Source organism: Protomyctophum bolini (assembly GCF_963924005.1).
Source record: "Protomyctophum bolini genome assembly, chromosome: 7".
In the NCBI taxonomy this organism is placed as follows: domain Eukaryota; kingdom Metazoa; phylum Chordata; class Actinopteri; order Myctophiformes; family Myctophidae; genus Protomyctophum; species Protomyctophum bolini.
The window spans coordinates 35,709,048-35,736,346 of NC_137868.1; the positions used below are offsets into that span (position 1 = coordinate 35,709,048).

Here is a 27,299-nt window from a genome sequence, read left to right on the forward strand (position 1 = left end):
ACACAACAGTGAGCTGCAGTGGGGATAACCCTGACTGTCTGACTGCATTCATTAACTCTTCTCAGCAAGTTACACACACACACACACACACACACACACACACACACACACACACACACACACACACACACACACAGATGTGCAGAGTATGCCGACTAGAGTAAATGGTGTAGACTGCAGCTGTTGTGTTGGCTTTTAATGCACAATTAATTTCACATGCCTTTTACTTGTAACTGGTATTGTTGACAATAAAATGTAACTTTGAACCTTACAACCTTACAAGTATTTGTATGAACTCATTCACTGCCATTTGGTGGTGGCTTTGAGCATAGCTATTGCCATCCATTCATTGTAAACGGCAGGTAGTCTTATTTTGAAAGGGCGTTTGGCCGAAAACCGCTGAGCCCCGCGATTGTCATTTAATACACCCACAACATACTTTTGATCAGAAAAATACTAGCGTTTGGATACAAACCAAGCTTGCATTTTGGTCAAAAAAGCGATTCAGAGATATTTACATTCCAAGATGCTCCGTCCCATAGCAAGCATAAGCCAGACGATTTTTCTGCGGAAATGAAAACCGGAGTTTTCACAGGGAAACTAGACACAGCTGAGCTCTCGAATTAATTGATATTACAAAAGTCATCATTAGGCGTCAGTGGCAACGGGATACATTAAAGAAATGCGCCTCGAGGCATCACGTGGCACTGCGTGAGTTAAAACTTTTCAATATGATTGGAATGGATAATTATGGAATATGATTAAGGAATATGGATATGGAATATGATTAAGGATTACTGTGCATGGTAAGATCACGTAATCACACCTAACCATAATTCACTGGCAAAAATAATAATAAATAGAAAAATCTGAATTATTTCGTGGACCCCCTGGCTATGAGTCGCGGACCCCTGGGAGTCTGCGGGCTCCACTTTAGGAACCGTGGCTCTAGACATTATAACTCTATGGCTAATCCCTGAAATCAGCAGGGGGGAACAACTGTGTTATCTCCAGAATATAAATCATGCGCACGCGCGTGCGCACACACACACACAAACACGCACGCACGCACACACACACACACACACTATACTGTACACAATACATAAACTAAAACTACAGCAATCATACACTTGTTTCTGAAAGTGTGAAGTGGTTTAAGCCTGGCTGCTGCTTTGAAGTGTTCCTCTAGTGATCTCGGCGCTTTAAGGAGGGTTAGAGACACGTTAAGGCCGTGAAAACAGGATTAGTCTGCTGGCCTCACTCCCTAATTAATTGTCAGGGTGTTTGGGCTAATAAATCTTTGTTATCTGGCCCTCTAATCAGAGCAGGAGATTGCACGGCTCTAATCCAGGAATGTTAAACAGGCCATGCTTTTCTGGAATCAAGCTTCCAGAGATGTGGAAGGAATATCTGCTTTAATTCTGCCTCTAATTTAATTAAAAAGATGGGCCAGCACGTTTGAATAATAAAGTATATCTCATCTCATCACATTAGGATAAGATTAGTGCCTAATTGACAAGCCCAATTCTTCTGCAAGCTATTGGGATTTTTAAAAGGTAAGGACATACGAAAAAGGCTGGCACTGGGTGGTAAATTTAGATATTTAATCTGGCAGTGAATGCTGGTTGGAGAACAGAATGTCAGGAAAAGTCAGGAAGGATTGAGGCGAGTCGTCTCGCTGCAGAGGTTCAGCTGAGTGGCTACATATCGTGTAGCTTCGTTGTCGTGCTGACGGTCAGACACATTGACAGACATTTAAGTCAGACAAGAGGCTCCCCTGCCAGGGGCAGACATGTCTGACATGTCTGCAGCTATGAGCATATAGAGCAGAAGAGCACACTGTTTCTCACACTGCTGTGTCCACAGGGGCCGGAAGCCACCAGGCTGTGTGCATGCGTGCGTAGCCAGGTCGTCGGGTACAGAGCTTCCATGCCGTCATTGTATTTTTTATATGACACCACCACCATTGAAGGAGGTGAACAGGGTCACAGTTTATAAAGAGGAAAGAAGGATTGTTTTCTGTGCTATTTGCCTTTATAATATATGCTAGTACAATGGAGAGAGACAGGAAACAGGGGAGACAATAAGGGAGTGACACGTAGAAAATCTGCCGCTGGGCTTGGGAATTGAACCCGGGACACACTGCCAGACATCAGCTTAACCACTTGGCCATCAGAGCCCCATCTTTAAGAATGTAATCATTCCCACTAGCTGGACTTTCCACATTTTCACGGTGAGAAACATCATAATCACCAGAGTATAAAAGGATATGAGTTTTCTCAGAAGTTATGATTATGTCTTTTTTCAGTTGCTCCCTGCAGAGCCCATTGGCTCTCAGCAAGGTGACAGGGAAGACGTCCCACACTGTGGTGGGAGCTGGAACTTCATAATTATACTGTCATCATAAAATGTACAGTATGCAGGGTTTCCATATTTCAGTAAGCTGCTTTCAAAAGTGCAATAAAGTGACACAAAATGAACAAAAGGAATTGTCACAGCATCAGTCCTTCACTCAGTTTCCCTACATAAAACACTTATTATACAACAAATATGACATCAAGAAGTGTGTGAGTAATTTAGTAGTTTCCTGAGTGGTGGCTGTGTGTCGTTCCTAGCCTTCAGTGGCCATGGTAAGAAAAATAAACGAACTTGTCCGGACGAGATAATATCTTGTCAGGACGAAATAATTCATTTTTTCTACCATGGCTACGCAGGGGCTCAGTGGTACAGAACACTGATGGTCAGAGTAGCAAAATAATATATCCTGTAAATAATCCTACAGCGCTCGGAGTAACTCACTACATTTAAGATTTCTCTGTCCATCCTCTCTGTCCAGCCTAGCAAGGCTCCTTGGCTAATCCCACATACAACCTCCTCAGAGCAATTCCTGTCCTCTGCTCACTGCTGACAGCTGGAGGATTGATTCCCATCATCTCCCATCCAACTGCTCTGCTCTGTCATAGGAGAGGAAGAGGAGTGTGTCTGAGCCTTCGTCTGAATGACACATTGATAAAACGCAGCACAGGGACATGAGGACGAGGGGCTGCCAATTATCCTCACACAGAGGACAACTTTTCTTTTAGGTTTGTTTTTCTATGACTGCTATCCTATTAACACAAACTTTATCATTCCTCTCTTTGTGAATTAGTTTTCTAAAGTTATCTATCCTACGCTATCCACGCTATCCTATTAACACAAACTTTATCATTCCTCTCTTTGTGAATTCGTTTTCAAAAGTTTTTTTGCAGCGCTGATAGAATGCACACTCCTTAAGAATACAGTACATCAGTTAAAGCAGGCAAATTGCCCAGGGTTAATAACCATCCAGCTCTCAACACATCTCAGCTCTATTCAAAAAACCTACCCGTCATTGCAATTCATGACGCTGAGTTCAAAAGCTTGACCTGTAATTTCTGCCAAAAGAAAACTTCTAATAAGAAGTGACCTTTCTATTTTAGTCTAGCGCTCTGTCAAGCTCCCGTACAACGCTACTTGGAACACAGAGGAGTTATTGAGCTGAGGCGAGTCGGTGACTAATTGCATCCCTTTTCATCTTTACTTTCAGATACTGTAACTGTAAGCCATTCATAAGAAACTAATTTATAAAGGCAATAGGCTTATCATGTGAATTAATAGGAGAATAATAAAGATTGATGGAGGTTGAGAAGCTTATTATCACAGCTCTGGTTTAAAAAAGCATGGACATGCACAGAATACTAAACATATTGACACATTATGGAGCAGACATTTTATCACTCTGTCACCGTTATCTCTTAAATCATCCCTGTAATATGCAAAGTAAAAATAAACCCCCTCCCATCACTTCACGTATCACACTGCATGTTCTATTTATTCACACTCATAAAACCTACTTCCACTTCTTCCTATTTCCTAGCTCATCAGCTCACAGGGTGGGTAATGTCATAAGGAGCCACTGAGGAGCGATGGACGGGAGAACAGCCAAGGCATTAGACGCTAGTAAAGAGCTGGCAGATGTACAGAGTGCTTTATAGCCAGGCACACTCCAGCGAGTCCAGCCACAGCACAGCACAGGCTGGAGCATTGTGGACCGCTGAGACCTGATGATATATTGCTTATTGTGTATAATTCAAACACCCATCCATCTCCGGCCAGCCGTTCTGCTTGCATCAGGCCTTTTCCCATTCATTATAATATCAGTTAACACAATTATATGCAAATGACTCCACCCAGAAGCCATGCCTACTTATCAATTACCCTGACGGTGTGTCGTGCTGACAAGAGTTATTATGGTAATACCAGAGAATTAGATTGTACCTGAGATGAGGTGCGCAAATGAGGATAGCACTGCAGGAGGGAAATAGATAAAGACCTTACACTGGAAGAAAACACACGCGTACGCTCTCTTCCTCCCTCTGAATGTCTCTGAGTCACAGACAGACAGACAGACAGACAGACACATAGATAAATAAACCTCTATTGATCCTCATGGGGGATCACTGTTATTGTAACAAATGGACTGTGTAAATTATCCTCTGCTCACACCCCTGCTGTCTAATGAATGGCTGCTCCATTACCTCGTCAGTGAAAATGTGGAGAGAATGTAGCAGAATGGATGAAGGTATCTGACGAATGGCATGTGATTGCCAGGATAGAGCAAACATCAATAAGGTCCCCCATGTAACTGCACTCACCTCTGAAGCTTCATTAAAAAAACTAATTGGCAAGCAAGCAGGTCTGGAATTTCATCATTTTAGGGGAAAAGGCCACTTAGGGCAAAAAGGCCAAATGACAGGGCAGGATAAATAAAAAAGAATACATTTAACTTGAAGGTTAAGGATGATTTAACACTTTTTCTGCCCGCTAGGTGGTAGCACAGGCATAGGCTCTCATTGTAACAAGCCTCAGTTATAAACTGCCTCCCCCTGGCCAGCCGGGGCGCCTGATGGAGGGGAAAGGAACTGGTTGGAATAACGTGTTCCTTCCACGCGCTACGTCCAACCAGGGAAACTCCCCCCTGTCATGTGTAAAGGAGCAACTTGGACACTCAGGCATGAAGGGAGCATGAGTTAAGTCCGTTGCTCTCCCCAGGTTGGCGGAGGGTGTGTAGAGGCCAGGATCACAGTAGATGATTGGCACAGGGGTGAAAAATGGGTTACAAAATCGTGGGATAAAAAATATAAAAAAAAACAAAAAAACAAACAAGCCTCAGTTATCAGGGAGGAGGGGGCTGTTGTGAGGAGTGATCATTAGCATTAGCGCATACCCTTTACCTCTCGTCAAAAACGGTTACATGTCCGGAGCGATGCGAGACAAAGTCACAAATTAAATCCGATCATCGGATGCGCCAACATATCTGGGTAATCCAATTCAAGGACTTCCGTGTATTCAAGTGGTTATTTGGGCTGCTTGGTAGACACTGTGCAGTGCGTGCACAATTATTTAGTGAGTGCCTCAAGGCACGTCCACCGTTTCCCAGATCGTCCCTCTCAAGTGTGAGCCCAGGAGACACGTGGCATCACATTAACAAACAGATGGTAGTAGCTTCACGCTACCGAGAGACACCCCCCCCCCCCCCCAAGCTAAGTGTTCAACCTTTCAATGAAAGCCAAGTGTTCACTAGAGAGCTGAGCCTGCTTAAGTCAGCCAGAAGGTAATTATATAAATTCAAAATATGACCTGTAAGAACAAATATCATATGTTCGGCCGGCCCCTAGTTTAAATGTAGAATTTCAATGAACGAGCACAACTCTGAACTTTAATTTCCTTGAGTAAAGAGACACTTTGCCACTGATTATCATATCATATCAGAAATATGTAGAAAATCCTACATTGACAAGAATTATAATAAAAACACCCTTTCTCAGGGCACATGCAGAGAGATTTCCCACATGGTATGGTGGCACATTTGTATGAATGAATTACTTTCTGAATCAGGTCTGATGAAGGTCTCTATGTCCCTGTGACCGATACGTAACGTTGATTAATAAAGCAAAGAAATGTGGAGAGAAGTATGTGCAGGAGTTCTTCCTAAATGGATTTACTCCAGGGAGGGCTTGCGTCAAGCACGTTAGCTCGGTATAAACAAAAGATGGCACTTTGTGGCCTGACAGAGTGTCCATACACACTCCCCGGATATGCCCGGGCCATGTCTCAAAGAATAGTGCTCTTCTCTCCGATTCCTTTTCATGGTTGGTGAACAAGGAAAAAGTTAATTTGGGCGTTCCGTATTTATTTCTTATGTTGCTGGTGTTTTTGCAGTACCCGACACTACAATACTTAGTGTCACTGTAGGACGGAACAATAAATAAAAATGTAACAAGGTGTAGGTTCCATAATGCAATTCCAATGGTGCAGCTGCGTTGTGTAGCCCTAAACAATAAATGCCTCAATTTGGCCAAGTCGGGCCAGCCACACCCCGAAATACCCGTATGAGTGTCTCAAAGAATGGGGAATATGGGTTTGATTCCCGCCGGGGTGCTGGGTCCGTGTTCTCTCCTCCGCATCATCAGTGGCCATACACTTGGTGGGTTTGGCGAAATGGCCTTCATGATGTACCCTAGGTCAGGTACCCTCACAATGCAGGAACTGTGTTCCAAAGCTTCTTACCTCCTCATGCATTGAAGGAAGCATCAGCTTCCAGTTCAGGGCTGTCCCCAGTTACAAAAATCGTGGGATAATTTTTGTTTTAAAGAAGAATGGGAAATTTGCAAGAAGACATACGTATGTATGCAAAGGTGCACACCAATTGGTCCTGTCGTTTCCAAGATTATTTATTCATATTTATTTATACACACAGACACATAGAAACCATCTGGTCTTCCAGCCTGGTGGAGATAATCACCTCAAACATAAATTCCAAAGTTGTGTTTGAGGGGAAAAGTTTTAACTTAATCAAATCAGGCTGCTAACTCTCCTGTTCCATATGCAAATGTGTGCGAAGACAAACATGAACCTGCCTGAGCTTCAATTATGCTGTCAAACTGACAACCTCCCTCGTAAAAAAAAAAAGACCCCTAGTTGTCCCTGCAAAGTGACACTAATTACAAGCCAGAGGGGCTGTAGGCCTATTACCATATCTAGCTATACACAGATACACAGGCGGGCGTGCGCGTGCCCCCACACACACACACACACACAATTCAATTCAAAGGGCATAATTGGCATGAGAAAACATACGTTTACATTGCCAAAGCAAAAAGACACACACACACACACACACACACACACACACACACACACACACACACACACACACACACACACACACACACACACACACACACACACACACACACACACACACACACACACACACACACACACACACACACACACACACACACACACACACACACACACACACACACGTACAAGAATGTGTAAACTAAACACATCAGTAACTGATAGTTACCCTGCTCTGGAAACCATGCCTGCCACTGGCCTGCCATAACTCACATTAATGTTCACTTCTTTAGCGCATAAAAAAGATAGGCTGAAGATTGAGGTTTGTTACCCTAAATAAAATAAACATCTGAAGGACTCTGTGAAGTCCATGAGTGTTTGAGATAACTTTGCTTTCACACTTTTACACAGGGCCAAATACTAAATGTTCTTATTTGGCAGGGGCCAATGAGTCCCCCCCAAATCTAGACAGAAATTCCTCTCAGGCAACAAGACATAAAGCTGGTTTATAATGCCTCTAGGAATAGGTGCATGGCCACGACCAGCTAGAGTAACTACACATCCTGTTATATCATCTCTAATACTTCATCAATGGGTGCTTTTAGCCTTGCAGCACAGACCACGCTTTCACATAAAGCTGATGTGTTGTTGGGTCATTATATTAAGGTTTACCGCTGAGACTGAGGCCACAATTCACATGGAGTCTTTATCAAAAGGTTTACCACACAGACGGAATCGTTTCAATTAATGGTGTGTATGCATGAAGCCACACACACTGAATACGACTGAAACATATACAGTATGCCTACAGTGACGCTGTAGCTGCCACAAAGCACCAAATAGAGAGAGGAAAGGCATACATCTCATGCGACGAAAACAAAACTGACTGACGGACGGACGGACAGAGACTGACTCTACTGCAGTGCTATCTTCTATATTATCTACAGACTATTTATGCCAACCTTCACTTTGCTTGCCTTTTTCAAATGTTGTAATGTACTAGACCTATACGTGCCCGTCGTAGTCGGCCACCGGCCTACTTGGGAACGATGCAACTTGGGAACCTAATGATATACGTTGTCATAGCACTCGTTTTAACTGTCAGCCGGTGTCCCACATGGAGATCTGTGTATGTGCCTGTGTGTGAAGACTGCAAACTGAAAAGTGTTGTGGCAATCAATTCGGCCCACTGGCAGAGCCTGATTAGTTGAGCCTCAATTGGCTGAGGCAGAGGCTGGAAATTTCACAGGTGAAATAAGTTGGCCTCATAAGGCCCACTGGCAGAGCCTTGCCCAGGTGAAAGGAGTTGGCCTCATTAGGGCCACTGGCAGAGCCTGACCAGAGCCTTTTGTGGTGGTTCTGGCGAACCGTGGGTCCGACAGACTCGATACCTGGCACTGCACTCCCTGTGCGGTGTGCAGTGCCAACAGTTCTCGAGTTACGTGCATTACAACAGTACACACACACACACACACACACACACACACACACACACACACACACACACACACACACACACGCAGACAGACAGACAGACAGAGACGTGGTGCATTTATAGTAGTTTGTATATTGTGTTATTAAGATGGTGATGAAGGCAATGGTGATTGAATTAATGCATTTTAAACTGATTGTTTACATGATGACCATGAAGTTAAGTTATAATTACAGCCTGTATTCATTATTTTGAAGTAATTCATGAACATGTTAGGAATGAATGATTAAATAAACATTAGATATGAATGCATATTATTATGGTGCGATATATAATAATATGATGTATAGACATGCTGATTTGTAAAATATGCACTGGTGCCACGCTCTAGGCATTGAGGGCTGGGCAGTATTGTGTTAATTAATTAATCTTTAACCCCCGTTGACTGGTGTTTTTCACATGAGTCACTGACATGAGTCACTGACATGACCTTCTCTTTTTCTATGGCACTCTAAGTCTGCACCATTGTAAGAACTGAGTGGTGCAACTTTACATATATTAATTGTTATAGTACGTAAGTAGAGCCATGAGGCCCATAGGCAGGAGCCTATATCCTGTTTCTGTAGCGTGAGCAGATATTTTGTGAAGCCACTAAGGAAATCGGGATTTCCTGAAAATTCATATAATGGCCTGTTGTGGCGCTGTCATTGGGCTCAAAAAACCCCATAGCTCCATAGAGATCCATGTATTTGGGCCCAACTTCACCTAGACTGTATTACCTTAATAAACATGGTCATGAATACTTTCTGCTTCCAGTCACTAGTTTAAAGTCTCATTTCCAATGTCATGCCCAAACGGATCTAGAAAGACGGCGATTTACAATTCAAGGACTGACAGGCTTCATTTTACGTCCATATCAGACCCGGAGAACGCTTTATCCATATTTTTTTTACAGTCTATGAGCGTGAGGCAGCTTGATGTACAAGTACACTACACACTTCACAGTAGTAACTATAACATATTGTTATAGTTACTACTTACTGTAGTGTGCTCAACATCCAGATGGTACCGGGGCACCAGTCAGGTTCCAACGGACGCCAGTAGCCCTGAGTAGCCCGTTATCTCATTATTTCAGGGAGAACACATTATTTCCATTTTAAACAGGTGAGGAGGGCTTAGGCTTTCTAATATACAGGTTGGTTAACTATAGGCAGCCAATGAAGGCTGATATTTACACATCATTCTTCCAAAGCCTGGGAAAACAAGATAAAGCTCTGCAGAGTGTTTTATTTACCAGGCCTCTCTACAAATCATTCCACTTTCTTAAAACTAGTTTTGCTGCTTGATAATATCATTATTTCCATAACATCATCACAAAGGCACTGATCTGCATGGCAGCATGACCGCAAAGCAATTCCACAGTTTGAGTGAGACTGGAGAGCCTGTACTTTTTGAGGGGCGCTAGCCCCTCCTATATTCAGCTATAGTGTCGCCTCACAGCTAGAAGGTCCTGGGTTTGATTCCAGCTGGGGACGCTGTGGGCACTGGGGGTGTGTTCTCTCCTCCATGTCAGCAGTGCCCCTCTGGCTGCTGTGCCGGACAGGCGAACACTCCACCTCAGTACGCATCGACAAACACCACGTCGTTTTGACTAGACTACACCTCAGTACGCATCGACAAACACCACGTCGTTTTGACTAGACTACACCTCAGTACGCATCGACAAACACCACGTCGTGTTGACTAGACTACACCTCAGTACGCATCGACAAACACCACGTCGTTTTGACTAGACTACACCTCAGTACGCATCGACAAACACCACGTCGTTTTGACTAGACTACACCTCAGTATGCATCGACAAACACCACGTCGTTTTGACTAGACTACACCTCAGTACGCATCGACAAACACCACGTTGTGTTGACTAGACTACACCTCAGTACGCATCGACAAACACCACGTCGTTTTGACTAGACTACACCTCAGTATGCATCGACAAACACCACGTCGTTTTGACTAGACTACACCTCAGTACGCATCGACAAACACCACGTCGTGTTGACTAGACTACACCTCAGTACGCATCGACAAACACCACGTCGTGTTGACTAGACTACACCTCAGTACGCATCGACAAACACCACGTCGTTTTGACTAGACTACACCTCAGTACGCATCGACAAACACCACGTCGTGTTGACTAGACTACACCTCAGTAGAGTCAGTACGCATCGACAAACACCACGTCGTGTTGACTAGACTACACTAATAAGGACCCATGACGGCCAACTCTCCATCATTTAGTGGTGGTCCCCGGACCACTGGTTGAAAACCACTGGCTTAGTGGATAGTATTCTCTCAAGAACAGATTCCGAGCTGCGCTACTGAATCTGTCGGCAGGGGCATTCAGAGCGTGTGGACATTGGGTATTAGTGGAATGAAAACATAAGCAGCCAGGCACCAGTCAAGTAAATTAAACCCTGACAATGTAATGAATTAGCCTCTTTTTTATTTTGGTCTTAACACTTTTTCCCACGCATGAGAAATGTAGTGCAAAATTTCTCCTGGGAGCTCCATGCTCTGTTGCTATCTCAGCGGTGTTTACTAATCTTCCCTGGATAGCAATTTCTCAGCAACAGAAAGTTAATAGTGGACTGGTCCACTGTAAATAGACGCAGGCCGGATTAAACACAGCAGGATTAGGAGAGAAAACAGTAGAAGCAGAATTCTGATGCAGACATACCATGAAGAGATCGAACTAAAGTAACTCAATGAAACCTGCCATGGTTTAAAGTCAACTGGAGTCACTAATGTATAATGTATTATTGGGTTATGACCGTTCATCATATTAATAACATGACTGATGATTCACAATGTTTCAAGGAGTGGCCATACCTTAGAGAGGTCACCCGGTAATCGGAAGGTCACCGGTTCGCCTCCTAGCCCTCCCATGTCTACGTGTGCAAGTATTGATATATGATAACCCTTAACAGCTTCCCCCTGAGCACTCATCATGACCATCTGAGCACAATCAGAATTGCAGCTCCAGGGCGAAGCTGGAACTGAATTTTCCCCATGGAAATAACAAAGGTCTCTCCTCTCCTTTGAGCCTGAAGGACAGGTAAAAAGTTCTTGGCTCTCAGAAACAGCTCACTGTGACCTCATCATGTTGAGAAAATACTGTAGCATCTTATTTCCACCTGTTCTTCCATTCTGATGAAGGTCCCAGAATGCTGTAAAGGTCGTCTGACGAGGCAGTAAGCTTTAATTAAACCTGAAGGGAAAATTATTAATTATCCTGTGTGCTTGGTGGCTGTGGGCAGATTCTGTCTGGAATGCTGATGATGCAGAGGTGAGAAAGTAGAGGTGCAGTCCAACTGTTTCAGGATTATCATCATTTATCAAGCCAGGTATACATTCTATGAGCACAGAGCCTGGGGTGGGGATAGAACTGTCCTACATACAGTATACCAGTCAGAATCACACGCATGTAGCCACGGTGTTCCTCAGGGAAGCGCCATGATCCCCCAGTAAAATGTCTATTTAATTAACCGCTCTTGAATAGTGTGTACCATATGTTGTTACATTCATGTTTTCCTCCAAATCACATCACATTTGACATTTCTAATTTATTTTTGGCATCACACTTATTTATTCTGCCACAATAAGTTGCCACATCAGTTACCACATTATCTTTTGTTTCAATACCAAATTAGCATGTTTTGTTTTTTGCAAGAATGAGTTCGGTCCTGTCTCTTATAATTAACTTTCACAGTTCATTGACTAACTGACTGGCTGGTTATGAGGGAAGAAGTTAAGAATCTTAATCACTCTCCTGGACAGTTGGGATGTGTGCAGGGGTGAGGCCACCACAACCCCTCCACAACCACACATATCTCTGTCAAGAAGCTTTTTGTCAATTTCCCTTGGTAGGGTGTTAGCAAATACGGAGCGAAGCAGAGGAGCTCCTCATAAACTATGCATGCCATCTCCCAGACAGTGTCAGTAAATTGTGTGTTTCCATTAGCCCGGACGAGACTGGTTAACATCAAAGTGATGCTCGGGGGTTAGCAGGAAGCAGACACCACCAGGTTGCTGCCTGCTTGATTAATGTTGATGAATTAAAAATGGACGCTGGTCATCTCAAGGTTGATTTGAGCGCTGTCACAATCTCTCAGCCACACCGCAGCCAAATGAATGCATTCAGCTGCTAAATGCAGAGTGTCTGCTAAATGCTTACATTGTAAATTGTACACTGAGGCACATTGGTGGATGTCTTAAACTCAGACAGCATCTGAGTTTCCACTAAACTAACATGGTGGGCGTAAACCCCATACACTGGATACACTGTAAAAATAGCCAAATAAACTTTAATGTCAGAACACTCACCACGCAGGAGATCAGCGCTGGCATGAGGTGTGTTGTGCGTCCGGAAGAGCTGCCAGTCAAAGTCGTCCTCCTCCCCCTGAGTGAAGTCACACAGATTGGGGTCTGAATCCTCATCGAAGGTGCAGCCAGCCGCTGAGATGACACAGAAAAACAATAGTGGTTAGTGCACCAGACACATTGTATTGGTCTGTGCTGAAATCATCTTTATTAGACAGAGAGCATTAATAATTGATGGTCCTCCTTGACCACTACCCAATTACAACAAGCTCCAGAAGTTTGAGTTCATGCAATGTAATTGGCTAACCACTTAAAATTTAAAACCCTAAACTAAAAACCCTTGTTAAACCCCTTGTAAAAGGGACTCAGTTTCAATGTGTTTATAATAATAATAAAAAAAAGTTAAACACATGACCCCTGATTTAAACCTGTTGGTATGCACTTATATGTGTCCTTTATTTTTATTCTCTCTTGGATAAGAAAGACCACAGGTTCAGCTACTCAGTTGTTTACTAACTAGATAACTGTTATCATGATCATTTGAATTAGATGAAAATGACGTTACCATTAGCTTTACTAGCAGAACAAGTTTTCCAACATCTTAAAATTAATTTTCTCACAGAGGATCAATCCTCTAGTAATTTCCTCATGATGACCTCCGTGTTATCTATAGTCCTGACTACGGTCAGTCCCTCTTCAGAAACATTCACTTGACACAATAGCCTTGGCTGTGTTATTGTGGATATCTTTCTGCCTGTGTGTGAGTGTATGATTGTAGCTCATCCAGGCTGAATTCCACCATGATCTCACCTCTGATCCCCTTGGTGGGACAGATGCCCAGACAACAAACCCACATCCATTTCCCACTCCACCTTTCACCCAGACACCCATTAATAACCAGCCACCAAACAACCATAGTGACATGGCATGCTCTCACCAAAAGCAATGTTATGCACATACAGCACGCTCACCACTCAGACTTACAATTAATCAAACTATGGGCTGTACATACCCCTGACTCAAGTTCTTGTAAAATGAAAGCATCCCACCCAATAAACATGCAAACAAGACACTCATGCACGTAGGCCCGTGACATACAAATAGCAATATATCTCACAGAGGGCTGGGACCCATAAGGAATGTGATGATTATAGTACATTAGAAGCTGCCATATTCCATGCACAAAAAAAGAGATTTTTCTTTTTCAAATTGTGTTTAATAGCTGCGTTAATAGCTGCGCTGAATAATGTGCCGTTGTCTCTGCTGCCTAAATCTGTTGCCTGATCTCACATTAGCACAGTGGTGTAAAAATGACACACTAACATTGGGCAGCTTGAAAAATCCCTCTCTCACGTGACGAGGACTCATGTCAACGCTGTCGAGGGACGCAACATGATAGCACAAATGACCATAAAGCCATCCTGAAGGTGACCCCCGTCCCCCACCATGCACTGTGGCTTTATTAGTGCTCATTATTTTGGATAATCTGCCATTAAACAAATGTAAATGGGATATCCAGCAGACACACTGTGCTCATGATTCACCCACAGGGGTCATTATTTGGTGACATGAAGCATATTTTAAAAATAAATTAAAGAATACACTTATTTTGATTTATTTTGTTAATGTAGTTTAAAAGTGTTATACACAGTTGTAAATGGAAGCATGCATTATAGTCAACCCTATCTGTTGCTAGAACCTAAATAGAAAAAGAGAATAATACATTTGAATTCATTTCAAAACAAGAAAACACAACATACTCAATGGGAAAGATTTTTCTTTTTGCAGTCAATGTGCAACTACACTTGATGCCAAATCATAGTTTGAGAACTTTCACTCCAGACTGTAAATCCACTGGAGCACAATGGACCCTCAGGAAGCCCCATCCTGCCCACACTCTAGGCCATCTCTCCAACGAGCCCAATCGGCGCCAATTGGGCGGCGAACCGAGCATGTTTGGTAGCCGTCAATATCTGTGTGGTAGTGATGAGTGGGATAGATACTTCCCTGTAGAGTGGGTCCACTCTACAGGGAAGTATCTAGTCTGCTACTGGTGTAGCAGGTTTTACACAAAATGTCCGTCATGTTTCAGGGCTGACTACTGGTGTAGAAGCAGGCCTAATATGCCAGACAAAATTTCCCCGTCGGCGTCGCACCTTTGAACTAGATATTATAAATCTCAACACTCAATTCCTATACCTAAAGGATCAAATCAAAAGCAAAGCTAGCCAAAATGGTATGAGTGTTTTGGTATGAGAATCCGGTGTTGCCAGATTCTGTGAGTGAAACAAACAACCAGGTGACCTATGAAAACAAGCCCAAAAGAAGCAACGAGTTCCACCCCTATTACATCAGCTATTTCAAAAAAATATCCTTGAAAGCAAGACCAAATAACCAACTACACTTCAGAAACAAGCCCAAACAAAAGCAACTCGCAACTATGACTTTACAGGGGGGAAAAGCCCAAAATAATTTATAATAAGCAGACCTGGCAACGCTGCATGCTACTTTGTATGGGCAAAAACAATGTTCCATCGGTCGACTGGTTTGTGCTTAACTAAATTCTAGTCTGCTGCATGTCTGTTGGAGATGGAAACAGTCGCTTTGGTTTGGAGAGTCACCTTTACACGTCACGTGACTGCAGGATGAGACACCACAGTTCCCTCGACATCATGTGACCTCAGTCGACTGGGTGAGAACAATATGCAGCCAACCAGCAGGGAGGGGGGGGGGGACACTCTCCCTCTGGGCTTTGATGTATCACTCATGCTGAGCAGTTACTACGTGGATGTAATGCCAGGGGTCAAAGGTTAATTGATCTGCACTGGATCTATTTCTAATAGAACTGCCAGAGATATGAGTCCTGACACATCCAAGCACTCTGCCACTATATAATTCCCTGCTGCTTCTGTCAATGAAGCCTGCAGACTCTGGCCTACAAAGACTCATCACCCAGGAGCAGGAAATGAGAGCCGAGCGCTGCATGGGAGCCCAGGCCAGGGCTTACCAGGAACGTCAGGATAGACATGGCTCATCTGTCAGGACAAAGAAAGGAGCACTCGCTGCACCAATATTCACTATTTCCCCTGAAATCACTGTGTCAACGCACAGTGAAGGCAGACATTCTTCTGAATATTATACAGTATAATGTGATAATGTGTCCAAAAGTCATGGCTGAGATATTGCCATGTAAAACCATTTCACATGGCTGAAGGCTACTTGAGAAGTATATACTGTATACAATATGTATGGAGTCGGACTGTATATGTACAGTAATGTATGTGAGAACACAATGAAACACAGTGTTAGGAGTGCCACCCATCAGGCAAATGAGGCATACTTAACCAGTAAGACGCGCAAATCACCATGGTGTGATTTCATGTTGTAGTTTTTTGTGGTCACCTTTTCACCTAAAACTGGAGTATCAACAGGCCTTTAGATCAACACTCCAGATTTGACTGCCACCCAGTTCCTAGTTTAGCAATATTACAGATGAATAAGACTAATACATTAGACCGCAGAATGTTGTTTGCTATGTTGCCCTGCCTCAAATCAACAACCACTTCAGCATGACGACACATCAGGTCTTTTTCATCTTGTGAAAAATAAACTAAGCATCAACAGATCAGCAGATATATACCCTGCAAACTTAACAGAATCTGAAATCATGTCAGAAACCTTCTAGTCCTTTCCCCAGAAGGCACAAATAAACATAGTTCAGAGGCTCTGACGGAAGAATTGCCATCAAATAAAAATGTAGCAGGAGTTGGCAATTGGTTTAACAGCCCCCAGGTGTGTGTGCACGTGTGTTATTCTGTGAGAGGTGCTCTACTTTAATATGTGCATTTAATCAGAACTCTTACTCTCTTGAAGAGAGCCCAGGTAGGGCCGGGCCTTCATTTTCGGGCTTGTTGAGAACTCTAGTTTTCGCCAGCTGCTGGGCGTGGCTGCACTAATAACTTTGGGGCGGGCCCATCTAGTTTGAATGGACATATATCAGTCAAAAAAGAGACATCGAAAAGGAAGGACGGGTGGGGAGGATCAACATATGGAATGTCAGAACAGGTCAGCTCCATTATCCATATATGGAGAATTGGAGGTCTAAGGGTCAGGGGTAGGCAACCTGCGGCTCTAGAGCCACATGTGGCTCTTATAGGCCCTCTCCCGTGGCTCCAAGTTGCTACGGCAAAGAAGTATGAAAAGGAATAAGAGGTTTTCTTTTTCTTTTCTTTTTTAACATTTAATCATAATTTATTATTGAATTTGTAGGAGGCATAAAGTTATTCTTTCACCACCAATGCTGCTGGCTTACTGGTACAGTATACTATGCTTTGAGAAATTAGCAAACAATAAAATGTAATATTGAAAGACCAGAAAAATCCCAAATAATTAAAGTTTGCTTTATTAAAGCGGCTTCAGATAGAATTGTAATACGTTTTTGGGCCAAAAATGGCTCTTCTGATAAAGGTTGCCTATACCCCTGATCTAGGTGATGATCCAGTCTTCTACATGTATGGCTATACAGGGTTTGATGAGGTAGGGGTCGTGATCTTCATATAATTATGTAAACGGCCATATGGGAGCGTGATGTGTCACGAGGCGTGATGGACTGACAGCCATATATGGAGGCGTGACGGATCGACTGACGGACGGACAGGTTTTGCAGGTTTTCATAGTAATCTGCGACCTACAGTCTCAATAACCATGCACATCACATGAAACCGTGAGTTTAAACCCCATACCTATCCATATCACTCCATGTACATGAGTTTAGAGTCCTGCTGTTTATTTTCTTTATTTTATTTGTTTGTATTATGCTGTGTTTTCCACCTGCTCAAGAAGCATCCGTGCCTTTAGTAGTGACTAATGTATTGCAATTTCCATTTGTAAATTTGACTGTCTGTACTCTCCTGACACGTTCTGTGTATAAATAAGTTCACCCACTCTTTCACTTGTAATCATGTGATATTAATTCAAGTTGATTCTGCTTCTGAAATATAACTAGACACAGCATTGCAGGAGACAGTTTATTTTTAAATAAATACTGCCATATGAAATCTCAGGAAGGTATGAAGTCACACACACTAGGGGTGGGCGATATCGTGATAAATATTATTGAGATGATACAATGTCTCCACAATATGCCTTTAAGTTTTCAGAGATATCGTATGGTACAGTCAATTTATACTTCATGTAGAACGACGGTTTTGTTCGATGTTAAGTAACTTGAAAAATATTACCATATAAACCCCATGAAACAATATTTAATTGGGAAGATAAGAATCATAAAACACGGGACGTGGTGTTAAGACTGTCCATTGTGCCAATAGATGGTGTGGGCTCACATGAGATGAGGTTATGAGATTATGAGCTATCAAGGCCAGAAAAGTAGGTTTGTGCCACCCTCTATTGTGTATATTATGATACTGCTTGATCTTTACACACACACACACACACACACACACACACACACACACACACACACACACACACACACACACAGCTTGAATAAAATAATTGTAATTTTAATTATAACATCACAAATTATGGTCATCGATGGCATGCAAATTATTTTACAGCCCTAGTCTGATCTTTTTTTCCCCTTCCCTGCCCGCCTCAATATGCATCCTAATTATGTGGCAGTCAGGCAGGGTAATGAACAGCGGGAGTCACCTGGGAAATCCGGCGAGGCGAGCCGCTGCCGCGTCTCACATTATCAACGCCCAAGAACCCAAAGTCACTGCTTGGTGCTTCTGTATGGAAGACACTGTAGAGTGCATTGCTCCACACAGACAGCCTCATCTAAATCTGGTACGTCTGTAGGCTGGATCCAGCTGGGAACGGGTGAGTAATGCTGGAAGCCACTTTTAGCCTGGGAGAACCTGGTTGATTTGCATTGCTGTGCGTGCGAGCCCCATGCATCAGCAGGAGACAGGTATATTTATTCTCAACAGAGGCTCTCCACCCCAGCACTCCCTCGACTGTCTCCGAAAGCCATCCATCCCTGCACCTGAATACGCAATGAAATCATTTCTCTGCCTCCTTGGGCACTAATAACTCACCCCTGGTGGCCACTAAGGGGTCCCAGTCACACAGAAGGGAGGTGGAGGGGCCAAGAATGGGATTGGAAAAATGGAAAAGATGGAGATAGTGGTCAAGTGGAACAGACTAGGTCTTGTGGAGAGAGGACACGGGCTCATGAAATATATCAAACGGAGCATGAGGACTAGGCTGGCTAAAGGGCCAAAAACAACTTAAAAAACATTCAGCGCACCCATCCATTCAGAGCACCCAAAAGTACTATCACATAACGTACCATTATTTTTTTATTGTCATACTTCATGTCATGCAGGTTAAATTCAACCCCAAGCCACACTGCTGCTAAAACTGAAGAGAATATATTGCCTTCTGCAATTTAGTGCAGCATAACTTCCAGGTCTTGAAGAATATTAAAGACACGTAAAGAAAACACGGACAGCATTAGAGAGAATTGGAGAAATTCAGATGTCATAGCAGCAATATCAGCAACACAGGACAGGTACAAATTAAGAGTAGAGAGAATAAGAATAATACAATTATATCTTAAGAGAGAGTGAGAGAAAAAAATCACACAAACTGAGCCGGTCTACTGTTTGAATGTTCTTTGTTACCAATAGAAAGGGAGCACTTCAATTATTCCACCTCCTAGTTCCTGGACTTAACCTATTTTGGGCGGGAACCCCTTTTGGTACGAACTTGTAGGTCTGCTATTTTTGAAAAATCGAAGAACGACTGACATAGAAACATAGCTTTTTGAGAAAACTGTCAGGATGTAGAAGACATTTTTCGATCTGATCTCAGGTCAGAATGGGTTAAGGTATGGGGTGGAAGAAATGTCAGTCGATGCTGCTGATAAGGAGGGAGTTTAAATTATCATACTTTCTCACCTAGCTCTATCATGTAGATCTATTTTCAGACGATGCCTCTGTGAAGAAGGCTTGAATTGCTACGCCGTCTCCCCTAGTCTCATGACTCTCATCAAGCCATGACATCCATCTCCCAACAATTTGCATTCCTCCATATAAGAGACGAGACGTCAAGCAGATCCTGACGGCTAAAGAGAATCTCAAGGATCATAAAATAAATCTGTTTAATTGGCAGGAGGAAGTGGGTGTCTCCCAACGCGTTCCAAACACCTGTTCCTTTTTTATTGTGTCTCTCATCTCGTATGTATTCCTTTATGAGAATAGTGACAGAAAGACACCCAGAGGGACTGTAGAGAAACCCGTATAAAGCCATTTATATGCAAAGCAAGCAGTTGGCATTATGTGGATACATATTACGACCTGAGGCTACATTAAAGATGCAATTATTTTCACAATAGTATCAGTTGATCGGTATGTGACAATTGAAATGAAGTATTTTATCAACAGCTCCAAACACGTCTTAGCCTATCAGATTTGAGGGCCAGAATTATGCATTTATATAATGCATTATCTGAACATCTGGTGAGACCTCTAGCTTTTCCTAAGAGAAAACTAAAGACAGCTTATTATTATTAATGGGGCCACATGCGATCCAATGACGATGCCCTTGAAAAACAATGCATAGTTTACAACTAGCTACAGTTGGCATTATTTTGTGTGGACAGTAGGCCTACTTGAGTGTGAGTTCAAAGTCGCCCCCAGACACAGACATGTCAGTAATGCACATGCAGTGGACATTGTAACCTTATATCCTCAAAGACAAGACCTCAGACAGGAAGTAGAACGGCTGCAGGTCATGTACAGAACCAGTGGAGTGTGTGCAACATGCTCACATAGACACCATAGGCACTTTGGGGCGGCTGTGGCTCAGGAGGTAGAGCAGGTCATCCAATGACCCATGGGTCGAATCCCGGCTCCTCCTGTATACATGTTGAAGTGTCCTTGGGCAAGACACTGAACCCCACATTGTTGCCTCCAGTGGTTGCCACCGTTGGTGTGTGGATGTGGGAAGTGAGGACGCTGGAGTTGATTGTTCACCGCTTCACCTCCCAATGTATGAATGAATGGACTATTCTAAAGCGCTTTAAGTAGGCAGAAGTAGGCGCTTTAAATAGGCACGTAGTGCATAGAAAACTAAGAGATGTAAAAATGCAATCCATTATTACAACTTCTCACAAACCATGTTTATATCCTCTAGAAGCACTTCACAATAGTCCCCACATTGTCTGATCTGGGGTCAGCTGTACCATGTGTTCATCCTCTAGAACAGGGGTTCCCAACCCGTGGGTCGCGACAACCTAGGGGGGGGGGGGGGGGGGGGGGGTCGCCAAATTATTTTGGAGGGTTCCCAAATGATTTAAACCCCCGCTGCGGGGCGGGGGTCGCAAGACATGGCCAAAGCGTTTCCGGGGGTCCCCAACCAAAAACGTTGAGAACCCCTGCTCTAGAAACACTTCACGTGACGTCTATCAGTCAGTCAGTTACATGGACAATAATGACCTAATCCGGTAACGAGGGCATACACTTTGCCAGTTAGACAAGTCCATGTTGTCAAGCTGTGGAAACCAAAATACTCATTTCAGTACTGAAATGAGATGAGATTTTAAATCAATACTACATTAAAAACTGTAACACTAACCCTAAAACTAAGAAAACACTTTTTGTAGTACTCAAAAAATAACATTAACTAGAGTGTACAGTAGTTGTAACTAATTATGTTCCACATTATGTGCAATAGCAACAACAGAGTTCACTGTCTAATGTACTAATTCAACTTTAATTGGTCTAGCATGTTCTAGTAAAGGACACCATTTTATTCTACTCAGCCTGTGTCTCATGGGAGGGCTGTGGGCAGTTCAGATTCAGAAACCCGTCCACCAGTGACAACATCGATGGGGAATGCAAGCTAATAGAAACCGCAGGCGTTCTATTCCTGAAAAGTAGCAATGCAATAATCCAAGCCATTGTTGCCATGTGATGTGGTGGACGGGTTTCTGAGCTGCCCACAACCGAGAGACAGACTGAGTAGGAAAAAAATGTGGACGTTTATCATGAACAAGTGGTCCTTTAAACTGATACTGTAGCACTTTTCCAACATGAGATGCACTAGCTCACTGTGGTTCACAAGCACCAGTAAAAGCAATACAAAGACCTCATAGAAACACTAGACCGCAATAAAAGCCAATCATATAAAACGTGTGGGCGCTCGTAGCTGAGTGGGTAGAGAAGATGTCTGGTAATCAGAAGGTTGCTGGATCACCGCCCCGGCATGCAGTCGGTGTGTGGAAGTGTCCCTGAGCAAGATACTTAACCCCTAAATGTGCTCAGGTGATGCATTTAGGCACTTCCCCAATGCTCCATCCTCTAGTTAGAATGTATAAAATAAAAAAGCACAAAACAAATGACCAAACAACAAAAGGAATCTAGAGATAGTTTTGTTGTATATTATTGTTATTATCATCACACAGCCAAACAGAGATATCCGCCTACTGAAACATATGGGGAGTCGGGGACGTCTAAATGTTAGTACAGAACAAGCAATGATATTCCCTCAACCAGACCCAGTGGGGAGGTTCTGTAATGATGTGGCCGGGGAAAGATCAGCATTGATATTCTAAATGACGGCACTATTGTCAAGATACAACATCACCTCTATTTCTGTACAATGTTCACTCTACGGTAGCTGTCTATCTTAGCGGGTAAGATAGTGCTCGGCACTGTAACACTATTTGAATAAATTTAATACATTTGTTATTTTGTAGCAGTTAAAGTAAATTGAGGAAATGCTCTTCCCTATAGAATCAAACAGAAAGGTTACCTCCACAGTACAAACTATCTGAGACACAGCATCAAGCTCCAAAAAGCTGCCAGTGAAAGCTGTCAAACACTAAACGACAATAACCAACAGATGTATGAATGGACCCAGAGGGAACAGTTGTCAAGTGTTCAGCAGCTACTAGAATAAGTACTGTTGCTGTGTGTTTGACCTGTGACAAGTTCCTTTTCACTGATGACTCTAGAGTACATTCAGTACCGTATACCAACGGACATAAAACCACAACTAGACCACAATGGCAACAAACCCCTAGGGCTCATTGTGTTAGCCTTTTAGGCACACACACATGCTGCTAAACACATTTGATTATTTGTGTATGCGTGTATGTGTGTGTGTGTGTGTGTGTGTGTGTGTGTGTGTGTGTGTGTGTGTGTGTGTGTGTGTGTGTGTGTGTGTGTGTGTGTGTGTGTGTGCGTGTGTTCTGTGATAGACAAGGTGCAGACAGTCACAGACAGAGATATAAAGACAGAGTGATGAGAACAGACATCTTACAATCACACACATAATGTGTTTACACACACAGTGACCCGCCAGAGAAAACAACACACACACACACACGTCCAACAAGCCTGTAGTCACAAAGCTTTGTAGCAGGAAGGAAGTGATTAAATGTCAGATTGTTCTGGTAAATGTCACCACTAGTGGATCTGACTTCTTTGACTGAGTTTGGTTGTGTTCCAGGCCCTTGCAACAATTTATTTCCAAAAGGATATAAGAAGAAATAAAAAAATCACAAACTTTGCTAACCTGACTGTAGAAAGTAACAGTACAGTAAAGGGTCATTACTGATTATTGATTCTGAATTGAATTTAAATACCAGGATTTTTCACCTTAAAAAATATTGCACGAATTAGAGCCCATCTGTCGCTGGACGATGCAAAAACACTGATCCACGCCTTTGTTTTCTCTCGGCTTGATTATTGCAATACAATTGTTTCTGGCCTGCCAAAGAAAACAGATTACAAGTTACAACTTGTCCGAAATTGGGCGGCCAGAGTTTTAACTAAAACTAAGAGAACATGTTACTTCAGTTTTAGCTTCATTACATTGGCTTCCGGTTGTTTTTAGGATTGATTCTTCCTACATGACAGCCTGTCTAGATATGTCCCAAACCGCCTCGCTCAGGTCCTCCACGGTTGACCTGCTCAATGTGCCTACAATGGCTTTTAAAAATAAATGTATTCACAGTTGCTTTTAGTTGATCTTCATGCCCTCACTGTATTGCCTTATTCACTGTCTTTTTGCTATTACTTTAATGTTGTTTTATGCTTTTGTTTTTCTTTGTTCTTTATTGTTCTGTAATGCACCTGAGCTGCATTTCGTGTCATGAAATGTGCTATACAAATAAAGTTGTATTATTATTATTATGTGCACAAACTAGTCCCCCCGGGCATGTGTCACCTGTTACACTATGTGAAGAGCAGAGAGTTGATGTTGTCCCTGCAGCCATAGTTTAGACTGAAATATTTTTTAAAGCAGCCTACCCACTGTTTATCAAAACAACACAGTGTCAAGTCTATGATAATGTCCTCAAGATGTACATGAGACTAAAAAGAACCACCAGAAAGAGAAATGCAGACGGTCTGACTCCTGCACTGCTGACACTGAGCTCCAGGAAACTCCACCTTGCAGGTTGACATTTAACCTACGTCTGTGGTTGACTTTTAACAGCCTTGATGAGAACCAGGGACAAAATGAGTGCAGAAGGCACGTTGTATAGATTTATTATTTTCAATGGTAAAAGAGAAGGTCAGTCTCATGGGGACCAATCAGTGAGATCCTGACGAGTCCACAGAAAGCATATTTTTGAGAGACGGAGCGCTTTTGATATCATCCAAGAGACATTGATGAATGGTGCTCCTCTCCCAAAATGTGAACCAATTTCTGCTTGAGGCACGTAGAGCGCTCTGCCAAAACACGCTGGACGTTGAGAGTTCTGAAACGCAATGTTCAACACTGGTAATGTCTTCAACAATGGTAACACTGGTCTTTACCATAGAAATGTATGGCATAAAAGTGCAGGGTACTCAAAAGATCTGGACAGTGGACAGTGGACACAGCCCCAAAGAGGGTTGGAGGAGAGAGTTGGAGGAGAGAGGAGATGAGCTGGAGAGGAGAGCTGGCTGGGTGCATCAGTGATGAGGGGGAGGTGAGGACAACACCATGTTCATGTTAGTCTGAGTTGAAACAGCAGGAACAAAAAGCTTCATTTAAAGTGCTTAGCCACACTTCAGTCACAGTACTTTGAAGAGCAACTCGGAAGGTTACGCACGCACGCACGCACGCATGCATGCATACACGCACGCACACACGCACGCACAATGTACTGTACATAATAATTATGTATCTATATTATACAGAGATAAAGAGCTGGAGAGAGAGAGAGAGAGAGAGAGAGAGAGAGAGAGAGAGAGAGAGAGAGAGAGAGAGAGAGAAAACAATGTAATTAAGAGGACAAATTAAAGCTGCGTTCACAGCGATGCAGGGCTTAAAGGGGCATTTCACCTCTGGAAGAAACTCCATTCACTCAATGTTAATAGTATTTGTTGTAGATGACAGTAGCACAATTAGAAATGTGCACCCTCTGACCAGAGGTCTGTGTATTTGACTAGGGCTTGACTGGATTGCTGATTTCCTACAATGCCCATAATGCTTTGCTGCACTGTTCCTCTTTGTGGAGAGGGGAGGTGTGACTTTATCCTCCCATTTTCTGCCACAACAAATGCACATGCAAGTGACCCAGTGTTGCCATGTCTGCTTATTATAAGCAATGTTGTTTTTAAACCAGTGGTTCTCCATGAACATGCCAAGGATTTTAGCCGACGAGATCGAAAATCTTAAAACGTTAATAACTCTTGATCTAAATCATTCCGTCCACTTCTAAGAAAAGATCATGTGTTAGACGGCCCACCGCGGTCCCGTCGCTAGTCACGGTAGAATGAATCATACCTCCCATTGTTGTCGATCGCATCTAGAGTGTTTTGGCTACATCAAGCTACTTAACATCCAGTCCGTCACTAAATGTGCTCCGCTGCTATAAATCGCTGGGCGCTATGATATAATGGATTAAATAACCCTGGGCGTTCGACACATGACACCAAAATTAAATATGCAGACAAGTTGCCTGCAAATCTTGTATATCTGAACGGGGCTCTATAAAGGCATCCGAGAGCATCCAGCAGTGTGTGTGAAGCAGCATGTTGGACTTGGGCCTAGCAGCAGGGGGCAGGCTTTGAGGTGAGACATCCAGGGAGGGACAAACTGAGGGGGAAGGCTGGCTTAAGCTGCTGCCTCAAACCTAATTAAACTGTGAGGAGGAGAACCCACTGTCTCACCCCAGGAAGCACCCAGCAGCACAGAGGATACACTCACTCATTTTACGAGGAAAACGGTATCTTCCACTGTTATATCTTTCTCTGAGAAAAGCTGTTCAAAATCAGACCAGTCTGAAGTGAGTGGTGCACTTCCCATCATGCACAGTGTGAAGCTCAACAGTGCCACTTTGTCACCTGTTGGTACCCTAAACATAGGGACATAGTGCATACAGACACAGAGATAGGGACAGACATTGCTGGGCATTGGAGTGCTGCACCCCATGATCGCACATAATATGGATACAGTTAAACATGCACGAATGCAGGGAACTGGATGTTGTCGCCTGCAGAAACCCACATCAGTGTTCAACAAAGTTGAACTCCTCCTCCATTTGCGCTCATAGAATGGAAGTGAATGGGAGACAAATATTTTATTTGCAGTCACAAATGCAAACCGGTAATTCAAAATTTCATTAATACAAATTTGGACCAGGAGCACTGGAGCATACAGAACAAAGTACCCAAATCACCAAAGCTAATGTGTCTCGTCTGTAGCTCTCTTCTGTCCATACTTCAGGCCCTTTAAGGGACTGGTCCCCAATTGCATAACATTTTACATAAAACCTGAATATCCCCATGCTGAAGATGCAACTTTGAACATCCAAGAACAATACAGAGAAATCTGCAGAACAAGGACATTTTTACTGGCAAATGTCCAGTGTCTGCCCCAGAGAATGGCGTGCAAGAGCTTTTTGTGCAAAAAAATGGCTGCTGGCCAGAATAATAATGGCCCTGTACTGTGATATAAGCTTTCAATCCACGTTCAGTCCTAGAACAATTTCCACCTCATACAAATTAATGGTTGTAGTAACAGAACACCTTTGACATTCAATAGTTAAAGTGATACAGTACTATCGGTCTTGAATAATTATAGCAGTGGAAGAACACGGTCTACTTCTGAGACGAAAAAAATAATACTCTGTTTAGGTAAATTCAGTGTATAAAGGAACAATGCTTGTGGGGAGCTGAAGTTAACAATGTCCATTAATAATGAAACCTTACATGCTCACTGTATACGTTTTCACTGTATTACCATGAGTGCTGGCATTGCAGCAGACAGTACAACCAAATACATTTGTTAGGACTTTCTGGCCCTGCAGTGATCTCTGTGATCAACAGCGCACATGCAGGGTTTA

General features: G+C 43.0%; 1 protein-coding gene across 2 annotated transcripts in view; it reads right to left on the reverse strand.

Annotated features, from left to right (window-relative positions):
* The window catches only part of LOC308318860 (receptor-type tyrosine-protein phosphatase U), a 169,348-nt gene that overhangs the window by 109,387 nt on the left and 32,662 nt on the right, over positions 1 to 27,299 (reverse strand). For both annotated transcript variants that reach the window (XM_080768546.1, XM_080768545.1), the window contains exon 2: positions 12,992 to 13,123. In XM_080768546.1, coding sequence (XP_080624672.1) covers positions 12,992 to 13,123 — 132 coding nt within the window. The remainder of the gene's footprint in view (positions 1 to 12,991; positions 13,124 to 27,299) is intronic.